The sequence below is a fragment of the Ochotona princeps genome, chromosome 2 (genome assembly GCF_030435755.1).
Source record: "Ochotona princeps isolate mOchPri1 chromosome 2, mOchPri1.hap1, whole genome shotgun sequence".
Lineage (NCBI taxonomy): Eukaryota > Metazoa > Chordata > Mammalia > Lagomorpha > Ochotonidae > Ochotona > Ochotona princeps.
Window position 1 is genome coordinate 118,727,643 of NC_080833.1, and position 24,521 is coordinate 118,752,163.

At 44.7% G+C, this 24,521-nt stretch overlaps 1 protein-coding gene across 1 annotated transcript in view; it reads right to left on the reverse strand.

The window, feature by feature from the left end:
* The window catches only part of LMX1A (LIM homeobox transcription factor 1 alpha), a 165,437-nt gene that overhangs the window by 2,581 nt on the left and 138,335 nt on the right, over positions 1–24,521 (reverse strand). The window contains exons 4-7 of the mRNA XM_004589140.2: positions 6,563–6,735; positions 5,694–5,771; positions 4,374–4,443; positions 1,018–1,188 (exon numbers count right to left, since the gene is read on the reverse strand). Of these exons, the coding sequence (XP_004589197.1) occupies positions 1,018–1,188; positions 4,374–4,443; positions 5,694–5,771; positions 6,563–6,735 (492 nt within the window). The remainder of the gene's footprint in view (positions 1–1,017; positions 1,189–4,373; positions 4,444–5,693; positions 5,772–6,562; positions 6,736–24,521) is intronic.

Sequence of the window (24,521 nt, forward strand, 5' to 3'; positions counted from 1 at the left end):
GCATGGGCACACACAGGGGTATGAATGAATGAGTTTGACCAGCACAGGGCCCATCTCATTAATTTAGTAAATGTCTGTTGAATGGATGTGTAAGGTAAAGTTTATTTTAACTGAGCTTCTTATTTTTAAGAAATGGGAAAAAATTGAAGGCGATAAAGAAGACATTGACAAAATCTGTGAATGTGGGCATATGTCTCTAAAACTCATGTTTTAAAGAGTTACTGAATAAAACAATTTTCTAGTTATCAGGGTATTTTATCACAAATTCTACAGTATAGATCAACATGCTGCATTCACTACATACACTAGAAACCTTGTCTGTACAAAAATGTAATGGCTCAAACACAGTCCTGAAGTTGAATTTGAGCCTACTATTCCAGAGCTCACAATCTCACCCTGCCCTTGACAAGTTCTCTGGGACATCAGCTGTTGTCTCTTGGCTTCAATATCAGCGTGGACAAGTGCTGGCAGCTCAGCTATCCACATACTCAGCATTTAAATCAATCCTAATTTGAAAGGGATGAAGACAGGAAACATACTTTTCACTGTACAAGACAGTTTGTGTTTTATAAATTAAAATTAGAACCCCTAAGGGTAGTTCTGTGGTACGACTGTCCAATTAGAAAAACGTCTTCTGTGCTTTAATATAGTTTATTTCTGTAGGTAAATGTTTGCTTATTTAAGGTCTTCTGCCTATATTAGCGCCACTGATCCATCCGAATATGGAAGTTGGTAACTGGCATGAAAGTTGTGGAATTCAACCACAACCTGCAGGTGGAAGCATAACTTGCTACTGAAACAAGCAAATGTTTTGAAAACTGGAATAAATAGAAACATAATAGGATGGGGATCTTTCTTTGGTATTTTTGGTGGCAATTGGTTAACCATCTGTTCTAGCACTACTTTGTGAGACTTATTTTACCTTGGAGAAATGGGAACTGCACCTAAGTGTTTGGGAGAGCAGAAACTCACACGAGCAGGTTGTGAGAGGGTGCTGGGGGCTTGAGTCCCTCTTACCATAAGGGTGCATGTGGTCTCCAGGCATCTGGGGCGGGGTGAGACCCTGTCGGAAGGGATCGGAGCTGTAGACGCTCTGCTCAATGGCCAGCAGCTGTTGTGGGGTGGGCAGGGCCGTGTAGGGGTTCATGATCCCTTCCATCCCAGCATTCCCGCTGCCATTTGTCTGAGCTGCGGGGCAAAGAAGAAAGCATGTCACTCTCAAGAGTGCAGCCCAGGGTACCACGCTGTGAAGGCTACAGAGCATCCTCTAGGCTGCACATTCCTCACTGGCAGGTGTCCATTTTTCCCCATCCTTGAGCATCCAGTCAGCTTCCACTAGAGCCAGGGATCCAAAAGAGAATAGAAAGGAAACAAACATGTCTTTGATGGCCCAGCTCTAAAAATCACACTCTAGGTCAGATATTGAAAGCAATCACATTACAGTATAGGTACCAGCAGGCAAAAACCATAGAGTGCTCTCTGACAGGCTGCATTTGTCCAGGTGGTGTGATCATGGCTGGACAAGTCAGGTGATATCAGTGGTTCCCAGTTCATGCCCTACCAAAGGCCATTATCTTGATGAATTGAGGTGGTGGTGGTGGCAGGACAGTTGAACTGAAGATAGATCCTTGACATATATCACTTACACAGAGGGTTTTGATGCTATATACAAGTTTGCAAGCCTCTGGAGCAGATGAATCTAAAGATTTTTTCAGCAATAACCCACTACAAGCCCATCAGTCAAGCGGAAATTGTTACACTGACCACCTTGGGGCTAATTTGATGGTTCCATAAGATGGGGGTACAAGTGCTTGTGGCTACAACTTGCTTTGCTTATGTAAGGAATTCTGTGGGGGAAAAAAAAGAGGATTCAGTTGTTACCATCGTATCATGCTGTAGTTCTCTCACCTGGTTTCCATTAGCCATCAGAGACTTTTTCCCACTGGCCTCTGATTTCTTAAGTCTACCGTAGGAGCTGCTCTTGGAATGTTTTAACACAGCCCCAAGCACCACATGCTTGTGTTGTCACAATACCCTGATGCATTCATCTCTCCCTCAACTTGTTGGCCTACGTGAAGTCAACTTGTATGGTTCTTTATGAAGGCCCTCTCATGTCTACGACCCTTTTTGAACTTCACCTGGGCCCTCCAAGATAGGGCCACCAGGTATTATTTACTCCACCGAGGGACACATAACCTGAGGTATCACAAATAGATGGAAATGGTGGTCCCAAATCAAACGGCACGGAAAGTGGAGCTGAGCCCAGACATCAATTCTCTTGACTCAGCTGCTCTACCCTTCTCACCATTTGTGCCCTTGTTTGTTCTTCTCTCACTGCATCATACTTGTTCCTAAAATACTATTTAGCCTAGAGGCTAAGAAGCTAAGGGAACTCTAGGCTACAAGATTGAATTCTAGATTGACCCTAGATCAGAGATCAAACACAAGGCAAAGTCCATACAAGAATAAAGAGCTCAGAGAGACCCAAGAACCAGAGCCACGTTGCACAATCTCCATAGTATGGTCCAGTGGCCAGCAGCAATGACATCACCCAGAAACGTGTTAAAAATGCATTCTCAGGGTCAGTGCCTTAGCGTAAAAGATAAAGCCAATGGCTGTGGTGCTGGCATCCCACATGGCACTGTCTACAATTCCAGCTGCTCAGCTTTTGACCCAGTTTCTGTTAATGTCCTGGGAAAGCAGCAAAGGAATGGCCCAAGGGTTTGGGCCCTGCATCCTAATGAGAGACCTGACAGTAAGCTCTAGCCATTGTTACTTGGGGAGTCAACCAGCAGATAGATGGAAGACCTCTCTCCCTCTCTCTTACTCTACCTTTCAAATAAAAATATATAAATCTTTTTTAAAAAGTCATACTCTCAGGCCATACTCGGAGCTTATGAATCAGCATATACACTTTACCAAGATCCTAGGTGATATATTTGCACACTATAGTATGAGGCATCTAAGAAATTCCCCTGAATGGCTGAGTTAAAAGGACTGTTTCTAATAATTATCTTGTTCTAATATAGGGAAAATAAATTGGAAGATAAAATTTTCTTGGTGCCAAAAAGGTGGAAATCCATGCATAATACATATTTCCATGAATTTTTTGGAGATAGCTCCTCAAAGTATATGGCAAAAGAGGTGAGCATCTTTGTGGTAAATTTGTTTTAATATTCTATTCTTTGCTGGAAAGGGGGATGTCACAGAAGTGTCCTTATTTAAGTGTTAACCTGGAAGGAGGACTTGGTGCTATGGCTTAGATTTGGACTCTATGGACTCCTGTGGATGACACTTAGCCAGTGACAATAAGAGTTGTACAGGGTCTTGTAGCTCAATCATCAATGATCTTGTAGATCATTGGAGCCATGCGCCTCAGAGGGGATTAGTACTAAGTGACTTAGTTTTTGCACGAAGGGGCTTTTGGAACTGGTGTTGTGATGTAGTGGGAAAAGCCGCCATCTGTCCTGCCAGCAGCCTATATGGGCACCAGCTGAAGTCTTGGCTGTTCTGTTTCTGACTCAGCTCCTTCCTGCTGCATCTTGGAAAGCAGCAGGGGATGGCCCAAGTACTTGGGCCCCTAAGGCCAGGTGGCAGCCTCAAAGAAAGCTCCTAGCTCTTGCTTTCAATCAGCTGCAGACCTAGTCATCACAGCCTTTTGGGGAGTGAACCGGTGGATGGAAATTTTGTGTGTGTGTGTGTGTGTGTGTGTGTGTGTGTGTGTGTGTGTGTGCGTGTCTGTTTCCCCTATCTTCTCCTATAACTATACCTTTCAAAACAAGTAAGAGCAATCTTAAAAAAGAAAACAGGCTGTCCTAACAGTGAGCCTGACTCCTGACACCTCTGTCTCTGTCTCTCCGTGCCATGATCTCTTCTGCAAGTGGTTCTTTCCCTTCTTGCATCTCCTGTGCATTGTGATGCAACCAGGAGAGCCCTCATCAGAAGCCAAACAGGTGAGACTTCTGACCTTAGCCTTTCAGACTCCCAAAGTGTGACCTGGACAAGCCTCTTTTCTCCATAAAATACTCAGCCTTGGGTATTTATTTACAGCAACAGTCAATGAACTAACATAACTGGGCAAGGTGAGAGCCCAGACATATCTTTGATTCTGCACACTATGGCAGACCCAAGCAAAGGGGATTCAAATAAGTTAGTACTACCTATAATTAGCAATTCCAGGCCTGCAACTCAGTGCCTTTGGCCCTCTTGCAAGGTCCTCCCGGCTCTGCCTTCTCTCAAAGGTCTCATCTCTCAGGCAGTGTGGACAGCCTCACTGTGTGCAGATGTCCATCAAGGAGCTGGGGAACTGGAGGCCCCCAGTGGGTGAGGCTGGGATCCCAGCCAGGACTAATAGGGAGAAACAGCCTACTTACCAGAACTCAGCCTCTGAGTGTTCTGCTGATCCTGCTGCTGTTGCTGCTGCCGCCGGGCCAACTTCTTCATCTGATGGGGAAAGTACCAGAAGGATTAAAAGTTGGGGACAAGCAGCAGCAGGCTCACAGGGTTAGGGGGAAGCCAGAAAGGATGCCCTGTGAGGGCTTGTTCACGAAGCAGGGATGAGTGGTTCCCCAACTGCTACTCAGTGAAAGAGCCACACTAGAGCAATAGTTCCTGAAGCCACAGTCAGCACAGCAGAGGTTCATATGCCTTGTAGCTGGCTGAAAAGTAAGGCTGTAGTTTGTCTTTGTGGGAACAGCAAACAGGACAGATTCATAAATACCCACAAGAGGGGTAATGGGCTGAGGACAGAGTGTACTTGGAACAAGCCAAGCAGCTAAAGTTGCCCTCACTCCTCCTCTTATCTGCTGGCCTTAGTGCCTGAGACAACTACAAGGAAATGCAAACCCCCTGCCTGCTGATGAAATACTTGCTCTGGGGAACACTGAGTTTCTGTGAGATGTCCAAGCATAGTTTGAGCACGCATGGAGTATGCCACTTTCAAAATTGCTTCCTTACTCCAAGCTTCCTCAACATTTTGCAGTTACCCTCCTCTGCTTTGTGAGTTTCTGGGCCTCTCCAACACACTGCACCTGGATTCCTGCAGTCACACCAACAACCATAAATTGAGGATTCTGTGGGGGAAATGCTGTCCTGATGATCACCATCAAGCAGTGCAATCACAACTCACTACTCACTCAAGGTCAGGGATCCAGAGAATGGGTCCCTGTTTAGAGGCAGCAAGGTAAATGAGTGATGGGTCCAAAACAAAGACCTTGGTGGGGACATACAAGCCTTGGTTGGGCCCGGAGCACAGCAGGATGGTGTGGGCCCATGTTGGTATGGAACAGCCCTGGGAGAGAGCATGAAGGTGGGCAGTGCACCATGCCCAGGTTGTACTATCCCATCATGTATGCTGCCCAGGTGTAACACTCCCCTGATATTTGCAAAGAACTTTAGTAAGGGATTAAAGAGAAGCAAATTAAAGAACACACTTATTACTAAGAGATGAAGAGACAGTTATTGATTCAGGGTCATTGTCACAAGAAAAATAAAATCCTCTTTGCTAAAGCAAACTATCTTCCCCCTCCTGCAGGGTCTTTGTGACTGAACCAATGATTGCTAACAGGGCTTTTTAATTGGGAGAGCCATGTTAGCAAATGATTCCAGGTCAGAAAACCTAACAGCAGTGGGGGAGCAGGATTTCAAGAAACTAGCATCAGGGAGACAGACCAAAATAACAAGATGCACATTACCTTAGCTCTCTGGTTCTGGAACCACACTTGGACCACACGGACGCTCAGTCCTGTCTCTGCAGCCAGAGTCTCTCTCACCTTGAAAGAATTGAACATAGAAATAGAGAAACGTGGGCAGGATTCTGGGCAAGCCTATGTCGGTAGTGCAGGGAAGGTCAACAGGCCGTTCCCCCAGAGGAGAAGCTGACTCGTGTAAGGACTCGGCACACACCCAAACCCCAGGATCATGTTACCCTTCAGATATGAAAGTCTTTCACCAGGTTAAAAAGAAAGATTTAACAATCATTCATTTAAAGGTGTATTCAAGGTTCCCCTTGCTCTGGAAATCAGACCTCTCAGACTTTACAAGTCTACTGTCTCGCTCTTGCTGTGAGCCCCTTATATTTGTCCACTTACTTAAGGAGAAATTGGAGTAAAAACCACTTCCAACTCTTTCACTTAAGTTCGTTAATCTACAATTTGCTCATTTTGGCCTACATAGGTTTATGTGACTTTGGGTGTCCATGGATGTTCACATTCACTGCCACCCCAAATGAGTCCTACACAAAAAAAGCATAAAAGCCAAAAGGATACCAGCCCTGCCAAGTACTCAGCTCTGAGGCAGACAAAGCACCGGGGCCCATGCACCAAGAGCACTGGGATCCATACCACAAAGAACTGTGCTTAAACATCTGTCATCCAGAGGCAGGTGTTAGGCAGAGAGGTCAGCTCTGCTTTGGATGGAAAGTGCCTTGGTCTACCTGCACAGGCTTTGTCAGACCAACACTTCCTACCATTCTGACCCCCCAAAGCCTGCTTAGGTCCCAGAGAGGCCCAGGTGCACTCAGAGAAGTGGGAGCTGGAGCTTTTCCCTCTCGCCTTCACTCTACCTTCCTGCACGGCTTGGAGGAGACTTCAAAGGAGGCCTTGAATGCTCTCCTCTGCTGGGTCGTCAGGATGGTTCTGGGGCGTTTGGGACGCTTGTGGTCCTTGCCATCCTCTGTGGCTCCTTTCCCTGTCCCATGGGCTGATTTGCAAAGGCTTTCTTCATCATCACTTTTGCCTAAAAGAAGCAGGAAAAAAAAAGAATACTAAATCTCCCTCAAAAGCCACTTCCTGGAGCTAAATGTGATTCTACAGCAAGACATGTGGGTTTCTTTCCATGATGGTTTTCTAGGATGCTGATTTGAAAATGTGCAGTTTTGGACTAAGAGAAATGATTCAAAACCCCAGGCAGGAACCAGAAAGTCCACCTTTATATCTCAGGCATTCTCTCATTTACCAGTTGGGCAGCCCTGGGCAGATTGCTGGATTCTCTGCAGCTCAGCGTCCCCACCTGCAGAACCATAATGTGAGTAAATTCCTGTCCCTGCATTTGTCATGAACATTTTTTAAAAAGATTTATTTTATTTTATTACAAAGTCAGATATACAGAGAGGAGGAGAGACAGAGAGCAAGATCTTCCGTCCGATGGTTCACTCCCCAAGTGAGCCGCAACGATCGGTGCACGCCGATCCGAAGCTGGGAACCTGGAACCTCTTCCAGGTCTCCCACGCGGGTGCAGGGTCTCAAAGCTTTGGGCCGTCCTCGACTGCTTTCCCAGGCCACAAGCAGGGAGCTGGATGGGAAGTGGAGCTGCTGGGATTAGAACCGGCGCCCATATGGGATCCCAGTGCGTTCAAGGCGAGGACTTTGGCCGCTAGGCCATGCCGCCAGGCCCTATCATGAGCATTTGATGAGCTAATACCTAGCAGGTATTTAGAATACTGCCTGGTATATAAGAATTGCTCAGTACATGCCGGTTATGATTTCTTAGACGACTTTCTCAAGACTGGGCCTGCAATTCTAGCCACTGATGGGAAACACAAAGTATGACTGTTCAGAATATCACAGATCAGTATGAAAGGAGCTATAAGTAAACAAAACTCAGAATGCAAGACAGAAGTGATAACTAAGAAATTGCCATTGTGATGTAGTGAGGTAACTCACTGGTGACAGCAGCATTCCATATTGGAGTACATTGAAGCAACACCATGAATGAGGGGGAAACAGCTGTGCAATATATTTAAAAGACAGTTATAGTAGCTTCATAAACATCATGCTTTTATCAATAAAAGTGTTACATGCCATGTACGTAGAGTCAAATCCGGTGTTCCTACATTCCTCACAGAAGCTGATCCAAATGTAAAGTGGTAACTCATAACAAGGTAACCAAGGAAAGTACCAAGTCAAAATAAAGACAATGCCTCATGTATGCTGATGCCATCCAGAAAAGCCAGGTGGCAGTACATCTATGAGCCTGACTTGGCAGCCAAAAAAAAGAAACCAAAACCCAAACAAACAAAACTCAGGTGGCTCTCTGCCTCTGCCAGTTACTAGGTGTAATTTTGAATCTGTTCTCAGGACTCTTGTTTTCTCAACAGGAAGAGTATCAGCGTTGCTGAAATTAAATGAGGTGATATATGCAAAGGGTTTAGCAGTTAGGTCCTCAATAAACAGTATTATCATTTCAATATAAAAATGTATTCCTAGTCTTGGGCACATGTTTTCAGTCTCATATTCATGAGGGATTGAGTGAAGGAGTTTTTTGGTTTTTTTTTTTTTTTTTTTTTCTTTAAGAGGCAGAGAGACAGACACGCAAAGCACCCTTACCATCTGGTTCATTCCTCCCAATCTCCCAAGACTGGGCTAATGATGGAGGTGGAAGCCACACAGTCCAGGTCTGTTAGATAAGTAGCAGGAACCTGATTACTTGAGCCACCACCTGCTCCCTTACAGGGCCTAGAACAGGAAAGCAGAGCCAGGTCCTCCAGCGTGCGATATGGGCACCTGAACTCACTTCTTAACTGCTAGGCCAAATGTACACACCCCCAAGCTAAGGTTTTACAACACAATGTTTTATTTCTCTCTTTGCAGATACAGCCCTAGCCAACACAGCGAGTCAGTGTTGTGGAATGTGAGTGTTTAAGTGCTTCTGAGAGAAGAGAGAGAGTCGGGGAGACAGAGCTGATTCCTGGATCAAGACGCAACTCCTGATGTATGTTTAGAGGCAGGAAGGCTGAGGGCCCAGAGGTCTCAGTTTTCTGGCCCTGCACTCAGCCTGGCCTAAGGCATTCGTCCATTTCTGAAAAGTTACTACCCCATCAGGAACCCCGGAGCACCATCTTCTCTTGGAGCTGTCATGTCAGGGCCTGTTTCCAGAAGAGTCACCTGCAGGACACCCACACATGACGGGATGATGGCAGACAGGAAAACATGCTTGTCTTGAGGAGGAATAAGGGGAAGGGGAAGGATCATGGTGGTCTTCTCTGGAGGGTGTCTATTTCTTTGAAATGTCTTTTGTCCCTCTCACTCACCTTTTTCATTGTTCAGTATTTTCCTTTCTCTTCTGACTTTTCAACTCTCCCATGCTACCCTCCAAAAACCATTCATGCCCTAGCCAGGAGTCTCCAAACTTTCTCTGTAACATGGCAGACAGTCAATGCTTCGGTCTTTGCAGGTCAGTGACTTCTATGACAACTACTTGGTTCCACCATTACAGCACGAATGCAGCCACCAACAATATGTATGAACCATTATGGCCATGTGCAATCCACTGGTGTTTCAAAAGCAGGCACCATGCCAGCTTTGGTTATAGTTTATTGAACCCAGCCCTAGACCTCTTCCTACTTCCTGTTATTCGCCAAAGCATGGTCATCATCCCCCTCCTCCCTCCCAACTCCATCCCATTCTTTGGGCTCTGACTCCAGGGTCTGGAAGCCCTGCTCATCTAATGTACTGTGGAACTAACGGCTACCATGGTCTGATGTGCCACCCCCAACACACCAAGCAGGAAAAGCTTCCACCCAAGCAATCAGCAGTGTGAAATCTCAGGTGTCTCTGCAGGTCAGAGTGAGACAGATTCTGCAATGGGGGAGATGGGGAAGCCACTGGACACCTCACAAAGCACAGACTGATGCTGCAACCCTGTTACAGTGGAGATGCAGGTCTTTGCTAAGCGCCACCCAGCTTTCATCTATTATGTGTCAATGTCATAGGCCTCATGGTGTCTGTCGTGTGAACTGATGGACAGGACACTTCCAAGATGCTTCTGGAATTTCCATGGGGGCCTCTTTCTTCTCCGCCAGCAGTGTAGACCTGCCTGATTCAGATCCCAGCTTCTCCACAAAAATTTGCAGTGTCTCAAGGGGCACTTGCCACTTTGTGCAAGGGAAGGAAAAGTTCTAGATGAACCAGAGGATCTTCTCTAAAACCGGCAGGAGTGCTGGGGAACGTAAGATGAAGAAACACTTGAAAACAGCAGAGTGGAGGGAGTGGAGGGAGTGACAGCCTGTCTCTGTTACCCGGAACTCCCACACCCAGATGCAAGCCAAGCAATCCCTCATAATTTAGCCTAACACCCTTCGGCAATGATGAAAGAAACACCACTCACTGCTCTCCAGCAAGAAATGCCTGCATCCCTGCAGGCCACTTAGACACAAGCATGGCATAAATCTGACTCCTAGTGGGGAAGCCCAGAGATTAGGTCTCCACGCACAGTCTACTGGAGTGACATGAATTTACTTGGCACAGAGATGGAACACAATTTTCAGGGCCTTTCTCCTCCTCCTCTTTCTTGTGGAAAGGAAAAAAATCTGGAGCAGTTCAGGACTGTTCCTCCCCCTAACTGTCCCTCCTACTCGTTTATGACATAAGCAATTGCAGATGAAAGCCCCAGCCATGGTTTATGGCTCTGAGATGGAGCTGCACTACCTGTGGGGCCCTGTAGATCCATTTCAGGTTGCTGGAACCCTCCCAGCGGCTCATAAACATGGCCAGAGATGTCTGAGCTTGGCCCAGGAGGTGAGGGGTTGGGAGGGAGAGGCAGGAACTGGCCTCCGATATTTCCCCAGTGATGAGCCTCATAAATGTCTCTCAGGCTGCGGGAGTGGAGGAAGGGTCTGGGATTTTCTGGGGGAGGGGAGAGAAGGGAAGGAAAAGATACGGGGAGGAATTTATGAAGACAGAGTGTATAGGAAGCTCTTTAAGCCCATGTCCTGCGCCATGGGCCTGGAATTCCATTCATCCTGAGAAACAGTGGTCAGCTCTGGGTGTGACACACTTCAAGAGCAGCACTGAACATCCAAGGGCCAAAAGCGCAGCTGTTTAAAAAGCAGAGACCACATAGCTACTGTTGGAAGATACCTCACTCATAGTTCTTCCAGGTGATCTCAACTCAGACACTGCTCAGATTCCGGTGAAAGATCTGACTTTCCACTGGCTGCTTTCATCACACACTTGAGAAGCATTTGCCAATGGGCTGTGCACAGGATGATACTGTGATACAAATTAATGAAAACTCAGCCTCTGCCTCCCAGAGACATCTGAAGAGCAGAGCAGAAAGACTCAGCACCAACATGGTACAGGCTCTGCTTGGAGGAGTGAGAGATGGAGCCTGGAAAAGGCTGCACAGTGCAAACGTCACCTGTGCTGCAAACAAAGGACAAGGTACGTGAACACAAGTTGCCAGGCAGGGAAGGAGAAAGAGAGGCCAGGTAGAAAAGAATGTTTCACGATATAGAACTAAGACATTAAAGGCATTAAAGACATTAAAGGGGGTGGATAGAGCACAAGGCTCTTGAAATCTATGCTACTTGGGACCATATTGGAATCCTAGATTTGAGTCCTGGCTCTATTTCCCCAACCACCTTCATGTTAAGGTGCAGGAATGTTCAAGACCTTAGATCCTTGCCACTCACACTGGAGACACAAATGGAGTCCTGGACTTTCAGTTTCAGCTAGACCCAGCCCTGGTTTTAGCGGACATTAGCAGAGAAAATTAAAGGATGGAATATCTCTTCTGTCTGTTTTGGTCTCTGCCTTTTAAATACACAAAAACAGTAAACAAGCAAAAGTTTACCAAAAAATAAATAAAAGCCACAAGTACTAGAGAAGGTTCCTGCCCAGCCAAAACTTGAAGCATAGGGAGGGAGAGTGTGTAGAGCAAGTAGGGGCCTCAAGCAAACAGTGCACATTTGGGGAGGAAGCAGTGTATGGAGGAGGGATCACCTGGATTCATTGCAGGGTCCGATGATCCAGAGCCACAGTCATCTACAATGAGTCAGCCAGATCCTAAGGGCTGGTCTGTGACAGGAGCTAGCTGGGGAGAGCATGCATCTAGAGTTGGGATGCGTTGAAGCAGAGGGAATCCAGACACTGGCCTCTACATTGCTGTGTGCTTGTATAGTGACAACCCCAGCCCACACGTCTGCCTTGAGACTGGGCTGAAGTCTGCTGGGTCCCAGCTCCAGGCAAGGAGACCCGGAAGCAAATGAGAAAAATCTGCCTAGTCCTGTGTCTGGTGTACGCATTCCCTCTCAATTCTACTGCAGCACATGTGGGAGACCTCAACACATCTTTCCTCCTAACTTTGGGCTAAATACAGTCGCAGAAAGCTTCAGGACCCTCTCCTAACACACACACAGGACCCAGGTGGTTGGCCTAGGTTTCATGCAATGCTAATCCAGTTCCAAGTCCACGGCCAGGAGCAGCCCTCCAGGAAGGAAGGAAATAGGTTCATAGCCTGTAAATGGCAAGTCACGTGGGCATGTCCTGGCCCAAGTGTGGGGACATCCAAATGTGCTGTCTCCCCCAGACCACTGAAAGCTCATTCTTTATGGTGGAGAGTCCATTGAGCAGCAGGAAAAAAAATAGTCTACAAAGAAGACCTGGATTCAAGTTCTCATTTTGCTTTTAAATTATGTGCCCTTGGATAAAACCTCACACTTCTGAGATTTGATTTCTCTACCAACAGGGTAATATAAAAGTTCTTATTTCACACTTGATATAGTGTCATTTTACAATGGTATTATTTCAATGATTCCACTACAATCCTCTAAGCAGGAAAGGCAGTGCTAGCCTTCTGATGGGTAAACTAAGGCCCAAGAGGAAGGGGAGGTAATCCCTGGCCCAAGGGCACAGCTGGGATGCCTTCTCTTTGCCCCCTCCCCCTTTCGGTCTGAGCTCCTTCTATGGCTGTTTACAAAATAACAGGTGCTGCCCAACTAGGGGTGGGAGGACACTGGTACTGTTATTAACAAGTGAGGAAAGAAAAGGATCCAAGGAAGGTTGCTTGAGGGGTGGAACTCCTACCCCCAAGCCGCTGCTGGAAAAAACCACTCTGTGCAGTCCAGAAGGGACAGAGTTTATTTTAAATCCTCATTTTCTCATGCCCCTCCCCATCTATGCCACCTGCCATGGCCCCTGAGAGCAAGTCCAAAGGACTGCTGCTCTCACAGTGGATTGAGCATTTCAAGAGCAGAGGAGGGAAGCCAGCCTGCACTCCTGAGTCAGGTTGTAGGTCAAGCGTCTCAAGAAAGACACCTTTGTTCAGAGATGTCTACTGCAGACGGGGGTTTCTGTGCCAGGCAGGGGGAGGGGCCAGGCAGGTCAGAGCCAGGGCACTGCCGCTCAGACAAGCAGGCAAGGCCCCAAAGGGGAGCTATGTCTGCACTCTGAGTGCTGGCAGCCGGCCACTACCGTGATGATTCTGGTTTTGTTTTCCTCATTTGGCTGGTGTTCATGAAGGGACACGTTGTGCTTGGGAGATTTGCAGGGACACAGGACAGCATTGGTACTGATGGGTGGCATGAGTGCTGATTTTCAGCAGATTGCAGTTTTTTCATTTTTGTAAAGTCTGATGGTAATATGTAACTGGCCTCTCCCCTTCTGCCCTACACACACACACACACACACACACACTCACGTTGTGCCTTTCCCTCTCTGAGCTTCTGTATCCTTCTTCTTCCATCCTGATGGAAGCATGGCCACATGTGCATGCCCTGATGAGCACAGGTGTAAATGCTGGCCATTCATCGGATGGAAATAAGCCTAACAGTGAATTCTTCTGCACCAACATCACTGTGCTCAACCCAGGAATGGTTACACACACTAAATGAAAGCCTTAATTTGTTCTCTTTTGACTTGGTCAGCCCCCAGGAGGGGGGCTGACAGGCTCATAAACAAGCTGATTCAGAGATCTGAACCAGTTGCTGACTCTAGAGAAAGCTGGTTGGTCCTTCTGCCTGGGACTTCAGCAGGCACAGGGTGTGATATGCACGACACTGTACTCAGTTTCTTTTCATAAGGCTTGAGTGTGTTCCCTCCAAACTAGGAAGCGACTTGAGCGGATCGAATTCTCTCTCCCTTTGGAGTAACTCAGTTTTACTAGTCTGGGGAGGAGACTGAAGTAAATTAGCCAGGAATATGATTTCCAGGCAGAGTTGGAAGACACAGGGTTAATTTTTCCTCTAAATTAAAAAACGAGACAACAACCTCATAGGCACCTGGGAAGCATGAGGGAGTTGACAAACCCTCACGGTCAAAGTCACTGTGCACGGAGTCCATAGGGGAGAGAGTTTGCCTTGATGACTAAACTGATAAGAATGCTTGAGCCCTTGACCAGAAAATCCTGGCTCCAACCAGGCCCTTTGCTGGTGTCGAAGGGTCAGCTAAGGCAAATTTCCAGCTGGGTTTGTGCCTCCACAGTGCAGTCCATTCTACACGCCACTGATCGGTTGAACAAAGTCACACAGCCTTTGTTCTGACCATCATTCCTCACCAGCTGTATGGCCTAAGGCAAATGACCTAACCTCTCTGAGCATACCCTCCTAATGGATAAAATCAGAAGGACAAAGACCTGTCAAGTGGACTCTGACAGGATTGTTATGGTCTCAGTAAAGGTGGAGTCAGTTAAAGTAAATTGAAAAAAAAAAAAAAGGTTGTCATGAAAATGTAAGGTATCTGAAATATTTTTATGATGCTTCCACCTGTCCAGGAACTTACTATAGAAGTAAGGAGACCACACAGTCCCTTGACATCTATGAAACGGCCTCCTGACACTGAAGCTCCCTCATTCATCAACTCCATCTGAACAGGCCTGCTATGTGCAGCTGCGGCTCTAATGTGGGCTAGGGAGGGGAACCTCTCAAACGAGAGTACAGAAAGAAAGAAATTCAATTTCACCAATGTTAACTGTCGGGAAGAAACCACTGTAAATCATCCAGCAAAAGAACAAGGGGGTGGGGACGGCTTCTTTAGGTCCCATAACAGTGCCAATGAAAAGATCCAAACCTTCCTTTTCCTTGAAGCCTTCTTGCAGCGTGTCTGTGTTGATTCAGTCCCTTTCCAAACACCCACAGCAATACTTGTCTATCTCACTCTTGTCACCCCAGATATGCAACTTAGAGGAAAACGTCATATGCTATTTTCCAGCCATTGCTGGGAAAAGTGTGAATTAAGATAACAACAATAATAATAGCAACAGCTAGGTGGAAGTTGGCCTAGCATCCCACCCTATAATGCCTCGAGTCAACTCCCAACTCCAGCTCCGGACTCTTGCTTCCTGTTCATGTAGATCCTGGGAAGCAGAGGTGATGCCTCAAGTAATTATTCTGCTACCATTTATGTAGGAGACTTGGATTCAGTTCTTAGCTTCCAGCTTTAGCTTAGGCCAGCCTTGGCCACTGCAGGCATTTGAAAAGTGATAGAAGCTCGCTCTCTCTCTCTCTTTCTCTTTATCTTTCTCTCCCATCCTGCTCTCCTCTTTCACACTCATAAACTTATTTTGAAAACACATTTTAAATTAAAATATAGGCTTATAGACTAAGGTTCTGTCATGAAACACTTCTGTAGACCATATAGCATAGTGGTTGAGAACAGTACTTTGAGCTCAAATGCTTCACTCCATCATTTATTAGCTAGTGGTCTTAAGTAAGCTGTCTTTGCATTCCTTAGATTTTTGCCATTCATAAAACAGATTTAAATCATTTACCAAACAGAATATTCCTAAGAATCAGATGAGACCATTTTTAGGCTGTGTTTATGGTGCAGAACCTACGGTAAGAACTTAACAAAATGCTGCTTAAATACCATCATGACCATAATTTTTATCTTCCATATTATAAACTTCTATGCAACAGAGATCAAGCCCAAATCATCTTTAAATCCCCTATAAAATAACAGCATGCTGAGCCTGCGGGAAATTGATGAGTATCTATTAACTGGCTCGTGATCAATTAATAAACAGAAATAATGATCACACTGCCAGTGCATTGCATAGAAAAGCATGTTAGAAAATTCCATCCTTCCATTGTCTCTTCAAATGCATCTGCTAACACCAACCAGCTTCCTGTGTCTACGGTAAGAATGCAGGCCCTAAGTCACTGTGAATCTCATGGAGGAGAGAGCTTGCCTAGATTACTAAGGTAAAATGAACTTCACAAATTTTCCTTCATCTTAAGTTTGATTATGATGGTCCCATTTCTTCAGTGTCTATCAAGTTGCTGAACAGGCTATGAAAAGAACATGTCCAAAAGTATGGCAGCTTGAGGACAGGGAGAGGAAGCAAGGAGGCTGATGGAAAGAACAAAGAACAGGGAAGTGGGGAAGGGCAGCACTGAAAACGGGTGCCACACAAGACAGTGGAAGATGTTGCCTCCAAGGACAGCTTGCGGGAAGGAGGGAAGCTTGCCAGAAGGCCCACAGCCTTCCAGGCTGGGCTTCCCTTCCATGCTAAGAGATCTTCAACAGCCATTCCCCCAAGACTCCTCAAGATTAGGTCAGGAGAGCGCCAATATTCTTCACAGGGAAAACTTTCCCCTAAATTAACTGCAAATGGAGTAGAACCATGTGCAGTGAACTCCCTCAAATTATTTGGGAAGAATTTATGACTATGGTCCTAGAATGAAATGAGATGTCGCAGGATTATCTCAATGATGACACAGTCCTAACTAACAGCACCACTGCAAACACTGCATGTCATTAGCTAGCCTTGATTTCCTAACCCTAAGAACTCCTCTTCCCAATCCTGTCATCACTTTTAAGTGCAGAGTTTATTGTTGCAACAGGAGTTAGATGGGATATGCTGTTACTCTAAATCCCAGAACATTGTAATTATAGTTCAGACTCCAGGGCAGTCCGCTCAAATTCAGCAGCTCTTAGAACCAGTCACCAGGGGAGCTGCTCAGAACACACAGGGTTGCCTCTGATTCAGTGGGTGTCGGTGGGAGCTCTGACTTTCCAATTCTATCAGCTTCCCAAGGGAGGTTGATGCTCCTGGACCAGGACCACAATTTGAGATGCAGAGTGATGATCTGGAATATGCCAGACCCTTAGCTTTCCCCTATCCCTGCCCTACAGGATGTCTGGTAAGGGCTTCTGAAGAGGTGTAAACAGTCACCACACCTTTTACACTCAACTCACTTCATATTTTGTCATCTATTTGGACCAGATCTTCAGAGGATCCTTGCTAGAGGTGGTAATTAAGAGAAAATAGAACTACACTTGATAAACCCTGTTTTCCTCTGTGCAGACAGTGGTATGACTGAAGGAAAAAGTGAAGGTAAGCATATGGTTACTTAAGATTGGCAGGGAGTGGGGTGGGTGGCATTGTGGTTTAACAGATCAATCCACTGCCTGGGATTCTGGGAACCCCACACAGGTGCCAGTTCAAGTTTGTTGCAGCTATCTGGGGAGTGAACCAGCAGATGGAAGTTTTCTCTCTATATATAGCTCTGACCTTCAAATAAATAAGACAATAAGAAAAGACTGACTGGAGTTGGAGCCAACACTGGTCAACACCTACAGCACTGGCATCTCATAGGAGCATAATTTCAAGACCCAGCTACTCCATTTCTGATCCAGCTCTCTACTGGTGTGCCTGGCTATGTGCTGGGGTTCCTATACCCACATGGGCGATCCAGAAGAAGCTCCTGGATCTTGGCTTCAGCCAGGTCAGTACTGGTTGTTGAGACCAATTTGAGAGTAAACGGACAGAAGGAAGACATCTCTCTCTTTCTTGCTCTCTCTCATTCTACTTTTCAGGTAAATAAACAGATATTTTCAGCAAAAAAGAAAAAAGGTTGAGGCAGGGTTCGTTCTTGGCATGCATGGTCTTAAAGTGTCCTGCCAAACACAAATCAGTTCTGCCTGCTCTCTGTCAACCCAGCAGCCACCAAACAGCAAAGCTGTGCTACCTACACTGATGGGCAGTGAGCCCTGAAAGGCTTCAGGTTTCATCTCTCCTTTCCCCTCCCGCTCAAGTTGCTCTTCCCCACCTCTCTTCATTATCACCTCTTCCAGGACACAGTCAAGTGTTGAGCAGCCCTTCTGTTTGCAAGACCCAGAAGACTTCAAAGCTGTGCACTGCTCACAAAACACGTATGTCATCCAAGGTGTTCATTTAACTTGTGTCCTGGGCCAATCTTTACTGCGTCCAGCCTCGCAGTCAGCTGTCTCCTCTTCACAGCTGTCAGTGAGAGCTGCAACAAGGGTTCAGAGGCAAGCTTGGCAAAGCAGACACCCTTCGCCATGCTGTGTATAGCTGAGCTCTTGGAAAATGTGGGTGGCTAATACAGTATACCAGCAGCTGGAGCTTAACATTGTTGTCATGTTCTAACTTAATATAGCTTCTCTCTAAATTGCACGCATTTCCTGAGAAGTTGTGCATAGAGTAATCTTATGTCAAGTTGAATTTTACATTCCCCTAGAACTCGTTTTATCTTCCGAGATAAATATTTTTCAATATGCAAACACTCTTCATACCTTCATCATTTATGCATTCATCCAGAAATTATTATATGGCAAAGTACTTCAAGTACATCCATGAATAAGGCAGAGTGCCTGCCTCAAAAAATTACAGTCTGGTAGAGGAGATGCCAGTTAAGAGGCCTCAAAACACAGAGATGGGCATAGCATAGTAGCCTAGTGGCTAATGTCCTCACCTTGAATGTGCTGGAATCCCATATGGGCACCAGTTCTAATCCTAGCATTCCACTTCCCATCCAGCTCCCTGCTTGTGGCCTGGGAAAGCAGTCAAGGACATCTCAAAGCTTTAGGACCCTGCACCAGTGTGGGAGACCTGGAAGAAGCTCCTGACTCCTGGCTTCGGATCAATACAGCTCCAGCCATTGCAGCCACTTGGGGAGTGAACTATCGGATGGAAGATCTTACTCTCTCTCTCTCTCCTCCTCTCCGTATATGTGACTTTTCAATAAAAATATTTAAAAAATCTTTAAAAAATATTTGAACGTAGGCACACAGGGACCATAACCAAAGTCATAAATGGTAGCCAAACACCTGGCCTTGAAATATCTTTTTAAAGCGGTTCTTTTATTCATGCCCTGGGGAATAACTTATGCAACCCATATATTACTGAATCTAATGATGAGCTAGGCTCTGGAAGCACAAGATCACAGAGAATGAAAACAGAGGAGGCCCGTGCTCTTGAGCAACTTGCCTATAAGTAAAAAAAACAAACTACATCAATTTAAAGTCTAAGATAGATTTAAATAGTGGAGTGGCAAGCCGAGAATGAAAACAGGTGGCTATGATGAGTAAATCAGTGAGGAAGAATGGCTAATACATCTTGAAGTATTTTGAAATTTGAATTGACTTATTGTACTTATTTATGAGCTACAGTACAATAATTTAATGTAAGTATAAAATGTGTAATTGTCAAATAAAAATTTGTGTTGGGAACATATGAATTATCCTGCTTCAGCTATTTTAAAATTGAACATAAACTTTACACTGCAGTTACTCTACTATTCTACTAACCACCAGAACTAATTCCCCTTCCCAGTGTAGTATTGTAGCTAGGGTGGTCAGCTTTCTCAGAGTCAGGGCCCTAAGGCAAAAGTGTTATTTGAAGGTGACAAGAAAGACTGAACCAGGCAAAGTGCTCAGTGAAAAATGTGCCATGCAGAGGGGATGTCCCAGGATTCATGTGTTCAGTTGTTACTGCCAAATCATAATCCATAAAGGGAAGAAAGACAGGAGGTAGGTAGCACACACAACATGGTAAGATATGCAGGCCATGATGGAGACTCTGGATATACTCCAAGTACAATGGGAAGCCCACAACTAATCAATGGAAAACATCAGAGTAGAATCCCAGTTCCTGTCTCTCTCACCTCTGTAGTTCTACACTCTGCTCCTGCCTAAGCCATCCTAGGAGATCAAGATACCTTCTCTCCACTCAATGCAGAAAGGAAGTCCCAACTCTCCTGACAAATCATCATTTTCAGGTTTTCTTTTTTCAGGTTTTACTATAGATGCCCCTAATCTTCTCCTCATCTGTTCTTTGGACTTCACAAGCCAAATGCTATTCTTTGGCCCTCAGATTTATTCTTTACCTCCCCCTTTGTCTCTTCTGTGTCACCTGAGGGCTGTGTCACCTGAGAGCTGATCCTCATATGCTCACATGTTTGGTTTCAGCCAGTCAGAGGCATCTACAATGCAGTTGGAGGGAAGAGAGACACCATAGTATTTCCTCAGCCTCCTGCTGCCTAGGGTTGAGTCTCTGGACCTGCTAACTTTCTCCCATGGTATTAGCTTACACTTGATAGCTGTAGCTTTTACTAGATGTCTCAGAAGACATCTCATGTCCATGCTGGGTCCCCCTGCTCAGGGGTGTTAACAGCTTGTTGATGATTTGTAGACTGTCTCTGTATTCTAAATTGATGGTATCTCCATGACTTTATGGCCATATAATCACTTCCTTGTAGTACACGCTGTATGAAATGCTGCCAGATGTGTTCTCTCCACATTGGACCCTGGATGGCTTAGGTGTTGAGACTAACAACGGACTCCACAGCTTTGGTGACTGTCTTTCATATGCCAGGTCAGCATTTCCAGATACTCCGTTTCACTAACCATACTGAAAATTAAGTTAAATCATCTTCTCTCTTCCTTCGCTATCTTTCTTGGAACAGCCTTTGCAAGGCTAATTCCAGAGTAGCACCTTAGTAATAAGATGTGAAAAACATTTACACCAAGATACAGCCTTTAGATGGAAATTTCATTGGAGACTCATACTATAGTACTTTGAGCAGTCAGCACCATGGCCAGATCCAAGAGGGCACAGACTAAAACTAGAAGCCAAAGGAACATTAAAGGAAACTTATTCCAGGGACTGGAAAAAGTGGACACTTCGACACTTTTGCTTGTAGAGTCCCTCTTACCTTTATCTCCAACATTTTTACTCATGAGTCACATACAGACCAAATAATTACAAATACAGGTTTTTGCAATCCTGCACCACCTCTTGGAACAGTTAAAACTGGCGTGACTTCTGCAGCCTGTCCTAGAAAGGCGTATATAAAATTTTTATATTTATGTTTATGAATATATATATATACATATGACATCTCTAATTGTAAAACATTTTATTATTTCACGGATTACCAGGAAAGAGAAATAATGGACCAATTAAACTTAGTTACAATGATTCTTCATCATATTATGGTGAGTTATATCCCAATTTTGAACATGTTAAAATGGAAAAAGGGGTTAGAAAATGAAGACATCCAAGGCCCACACAACCTCTTAAACTAGGTATATTGTTTAAGGGATTGATCATTCTAGAAGTTTGGGACTTTGGGAAGGATACTCATTAATAGAAGTTATAGATGGCCCTTTGATCATTTCCAATATTAGACCTAAATCCTTGGCATGTTCCCAAATTTCTCTTTAACCGTGCTTATAAAATACCAAAGGAGCCCTCCAGTGGGGTTTGGGAGTGGAGAACGCCTGTTGTTAACAAGTCTTCTCCAGTAGCAATGATGCTGTCCTGAGCATTTTCTGAGAATTTTGAGATAGTTTGCACATCAAAGAAAATAATAACAGATTAGCTCTCTGGTTATCACTAAATTTATCACTGGTTCTCAGAAATGTTCAGACCTCCAGGGAGATTTACAGAGATGCTACAGGCTCTTTGGTGCTTGGTGGATGGTGACCATGCATGCTTAATTGCAAACTTTCTCCCTGAAAGTACCAGTAGTGTTCCAACTGATAAATGATCACTGAGGTAACTGTATGCTGAATTTCTAGGTCCCCCTCAAGATTTCTAGGTTGAAATGTTAAACCCAGTGTCATTGTTTTAGGAAGTGGGGTCATTGGGATAGTGTCAACTTTATGAATAGCATTAGTACCCTTATAACATGAATCCTTAGGAGTTCTCCTGCTTGTGTTCTTCCATGTGAGGAGACAACGAAAATTTCATAGTTTAGGAGGGTCCTCAGCTGAAACCGGCTAGTCTGGCACCTAATCTTGGACTTCTAGCTTCAGAAGAGATAACAGATTTCTATTGTCTATAATCCACAAGTCTATAGCATTTTACTACTGCAGTCTAAGTCGATGATAGAAATTATCTGAGATGTTTGTGAGAGTGAACATAAATCTCAGAGCTTATGGCGTACTTCTATAATTAGTTCTTTTCTGATTTCATTGTATTTAAATGATTTAATGTGGATAGCTACAGGAGCTGTCACTAAGACAATGCCTAAATAAATTCCACAACTTATTTTCTATATGGTAATGTGAATCTAACATTCTCCCCTGAACTTTTCAGGTCTCACTTTTCTTGACAGTAGGACCAACCCTACATGTGAAGTACTAACACCATGCATGGGGGAGACAGTGATTTCTCCATGTTTTCCACTGCTCTATCAAATTCTCATAAAGCACATGAATGTGGAGTAACACCATACCCTCCAGCTGCCCTTTGGTAGGACATGCTGGGAAATAGCCCAACACCAGAGAATAAAGAAACTCGGATAACATCTAGATGGATCAACAGCCTCACATTCCATCAATGTACTCAGATGTGGAAACCGAGGCCTCAGTAGATAAAAGAAATTGTCCAAGACCACATCATTGCTGAATAGCCCACATCTAGGACCTAAGTCTCTTTCCTCATCTAATGCTCTTGCCCCAGCCAACCAACTATCATAGGTGGGGAAAGGAAGCAGTCTTGGATAGTTCAGACTTAGCAGGCTAGTGAGCACTTGCCCACTTGTTCTTAACTCCATGAACTCAACTAAGAGTTGAGCAGTAATACTCTTATTAGGTGTGGACAAGAAACTTTCTTAAAAAACTACTCCATGCTCCTGGTTTGCTAAGATGAGAGTTTATGGACACAATTTTAATTCATTGTTCTTGGTGGTTCTTGATCTTTTAGTGAGCCCTGAGTGTTGTCGTCTTTTTAAGTTTTTTTTTAAATTTTTTTTGGAAAGGCAGATTTAGAGAGAGAAGGAAAGACAGAGAGAAAGATCTGTTGGTTCATTCCCCAAGTGGCCACAACTTGGAGAGTTGAGATGAAGCCAAGAGCCAGGAGCTTCTTGCAGGTCTCCCACACAGATATAGGGTCCCGAGGCTTTGGGACCTCCACTGTTTTCTCAGGGCACAAGTAGGGAGCTAGATGGGAATTGGAGCAGCTGGGACATGAACTGGCACCTACATGGGATCCTGCCATATGCAATGTGAGGATTTAGCCATGGGGCCACTGCGCTGGGCCCATGTTTTTGTCTTAAGTAGAAGCAATTGCTCTATACAAATGTACAAGAAAAAGCAAGTACGAGAGGTCATGTCTAAAGTACAGATCAATTCTGGAAAAACATTTCCTCGTTTGTTTTTCTTTTTTTTAATTGCATTTCATTTTATGACATCGTTTCATAGGCTCTGAGGTTCCCTCAACCCCTCCCCATGCCCTCCCCCCATGGTGGATTACTTCACCTTGTTGCAGTGTTACAGTTCAAATCCAGCCATGCTTCTTTCATTGCAAGCATGTACCATGCATAGAGTCCAGCATCTTATTGGCCAGATAAATTTAACCGTTTCTTGAGGAGACCATCTCTGGTCTAAAAGCAGAGCTGGCAGAATATCATCCAGACCAATTAAAAGCCATAACATAACATCAATAACAGTTTACAACATTATGGAGTTAACTGACATGGTATTGAGTAACTGAAATGTTAGAAAATGCAAGTTCTTAACTACATCCTGTGATGACTTCATTGACATTTCAATTTTAGTTTATGTACAACCGGCTGCTATACACCTTAAAATGGCTATAGGATACTATTCAGCTGTCTCGTGCCTATTTTCATTTTTGTATTTAGCAGTTTATTGTATTGAAGCATAATTTTTACTGAACTTGGCAGATTTTGGGACAGTCCAAACTGGCTTATAACTTTAACAAGACGTATGTCTACAGTTGAGGCACAGAACAGTTTTAGGAAGGGGGTGCAGAGAAATCTTCAATTCCCCAGTGAGGCGTAACTTATTTTCGTGTCCTACCTAGTAAGGTATATGTGAGCCCCCGCTGACTGTTTCCTGTCTGGTTCTAGGCTTTCTTTGTTGTTCTCTATCTATTCTAATCTTGTTGTTGTTGTTGTTGTTTTGTTTTGTTTTTAGGAGTAGCTCCGGGGTGCCCTGATGGTCATTGCAAGAGAGGGTGGGGATCCAAAGTTGGAACTAAGTAAGGACCAGAGAAAGCTCCTCTCCCTAGTCCTGAAGGAAGTTTACTGTTCTTCTGTTTCTGCGGACCGCTCAGGGCTCCTGGCTGTTGTTCCTGCCGGGGACCAGCTCCAGCTGACTGAGAGCTTGCAAAGGATGCATGGATCGGTGAGACAATAAGAAGAAGAGATAAGACGCAGACCGCTATGGCTTGATGCTCATAATGGACAACTCAGAAAAGTTGCTTTCTTTATTTATACACAAATCATCAGAAGCTTTTGCACAATATCCAATTGTTTCATTTTTACTTCATGGTTAAGAGAATACAAAAAACAATCCTAAAGAAAACATTTTCAACAAACCATTACTCATTGGAACCTGCAGTCATCTGGCTGAAGCCAGGAACTCCACGGTTGGCAGCGCATGCGGTTACATAGTGACAAGTAGTTTACTTATATTCAAAATCAATTTTTACTAAACACAATCAAACTAATATTGCTTAAAATATTAAGAGTACAGAATTAAAAGATCATAAAAGGATCTTATAAAAGCATATAACATAGATTCTTTGCT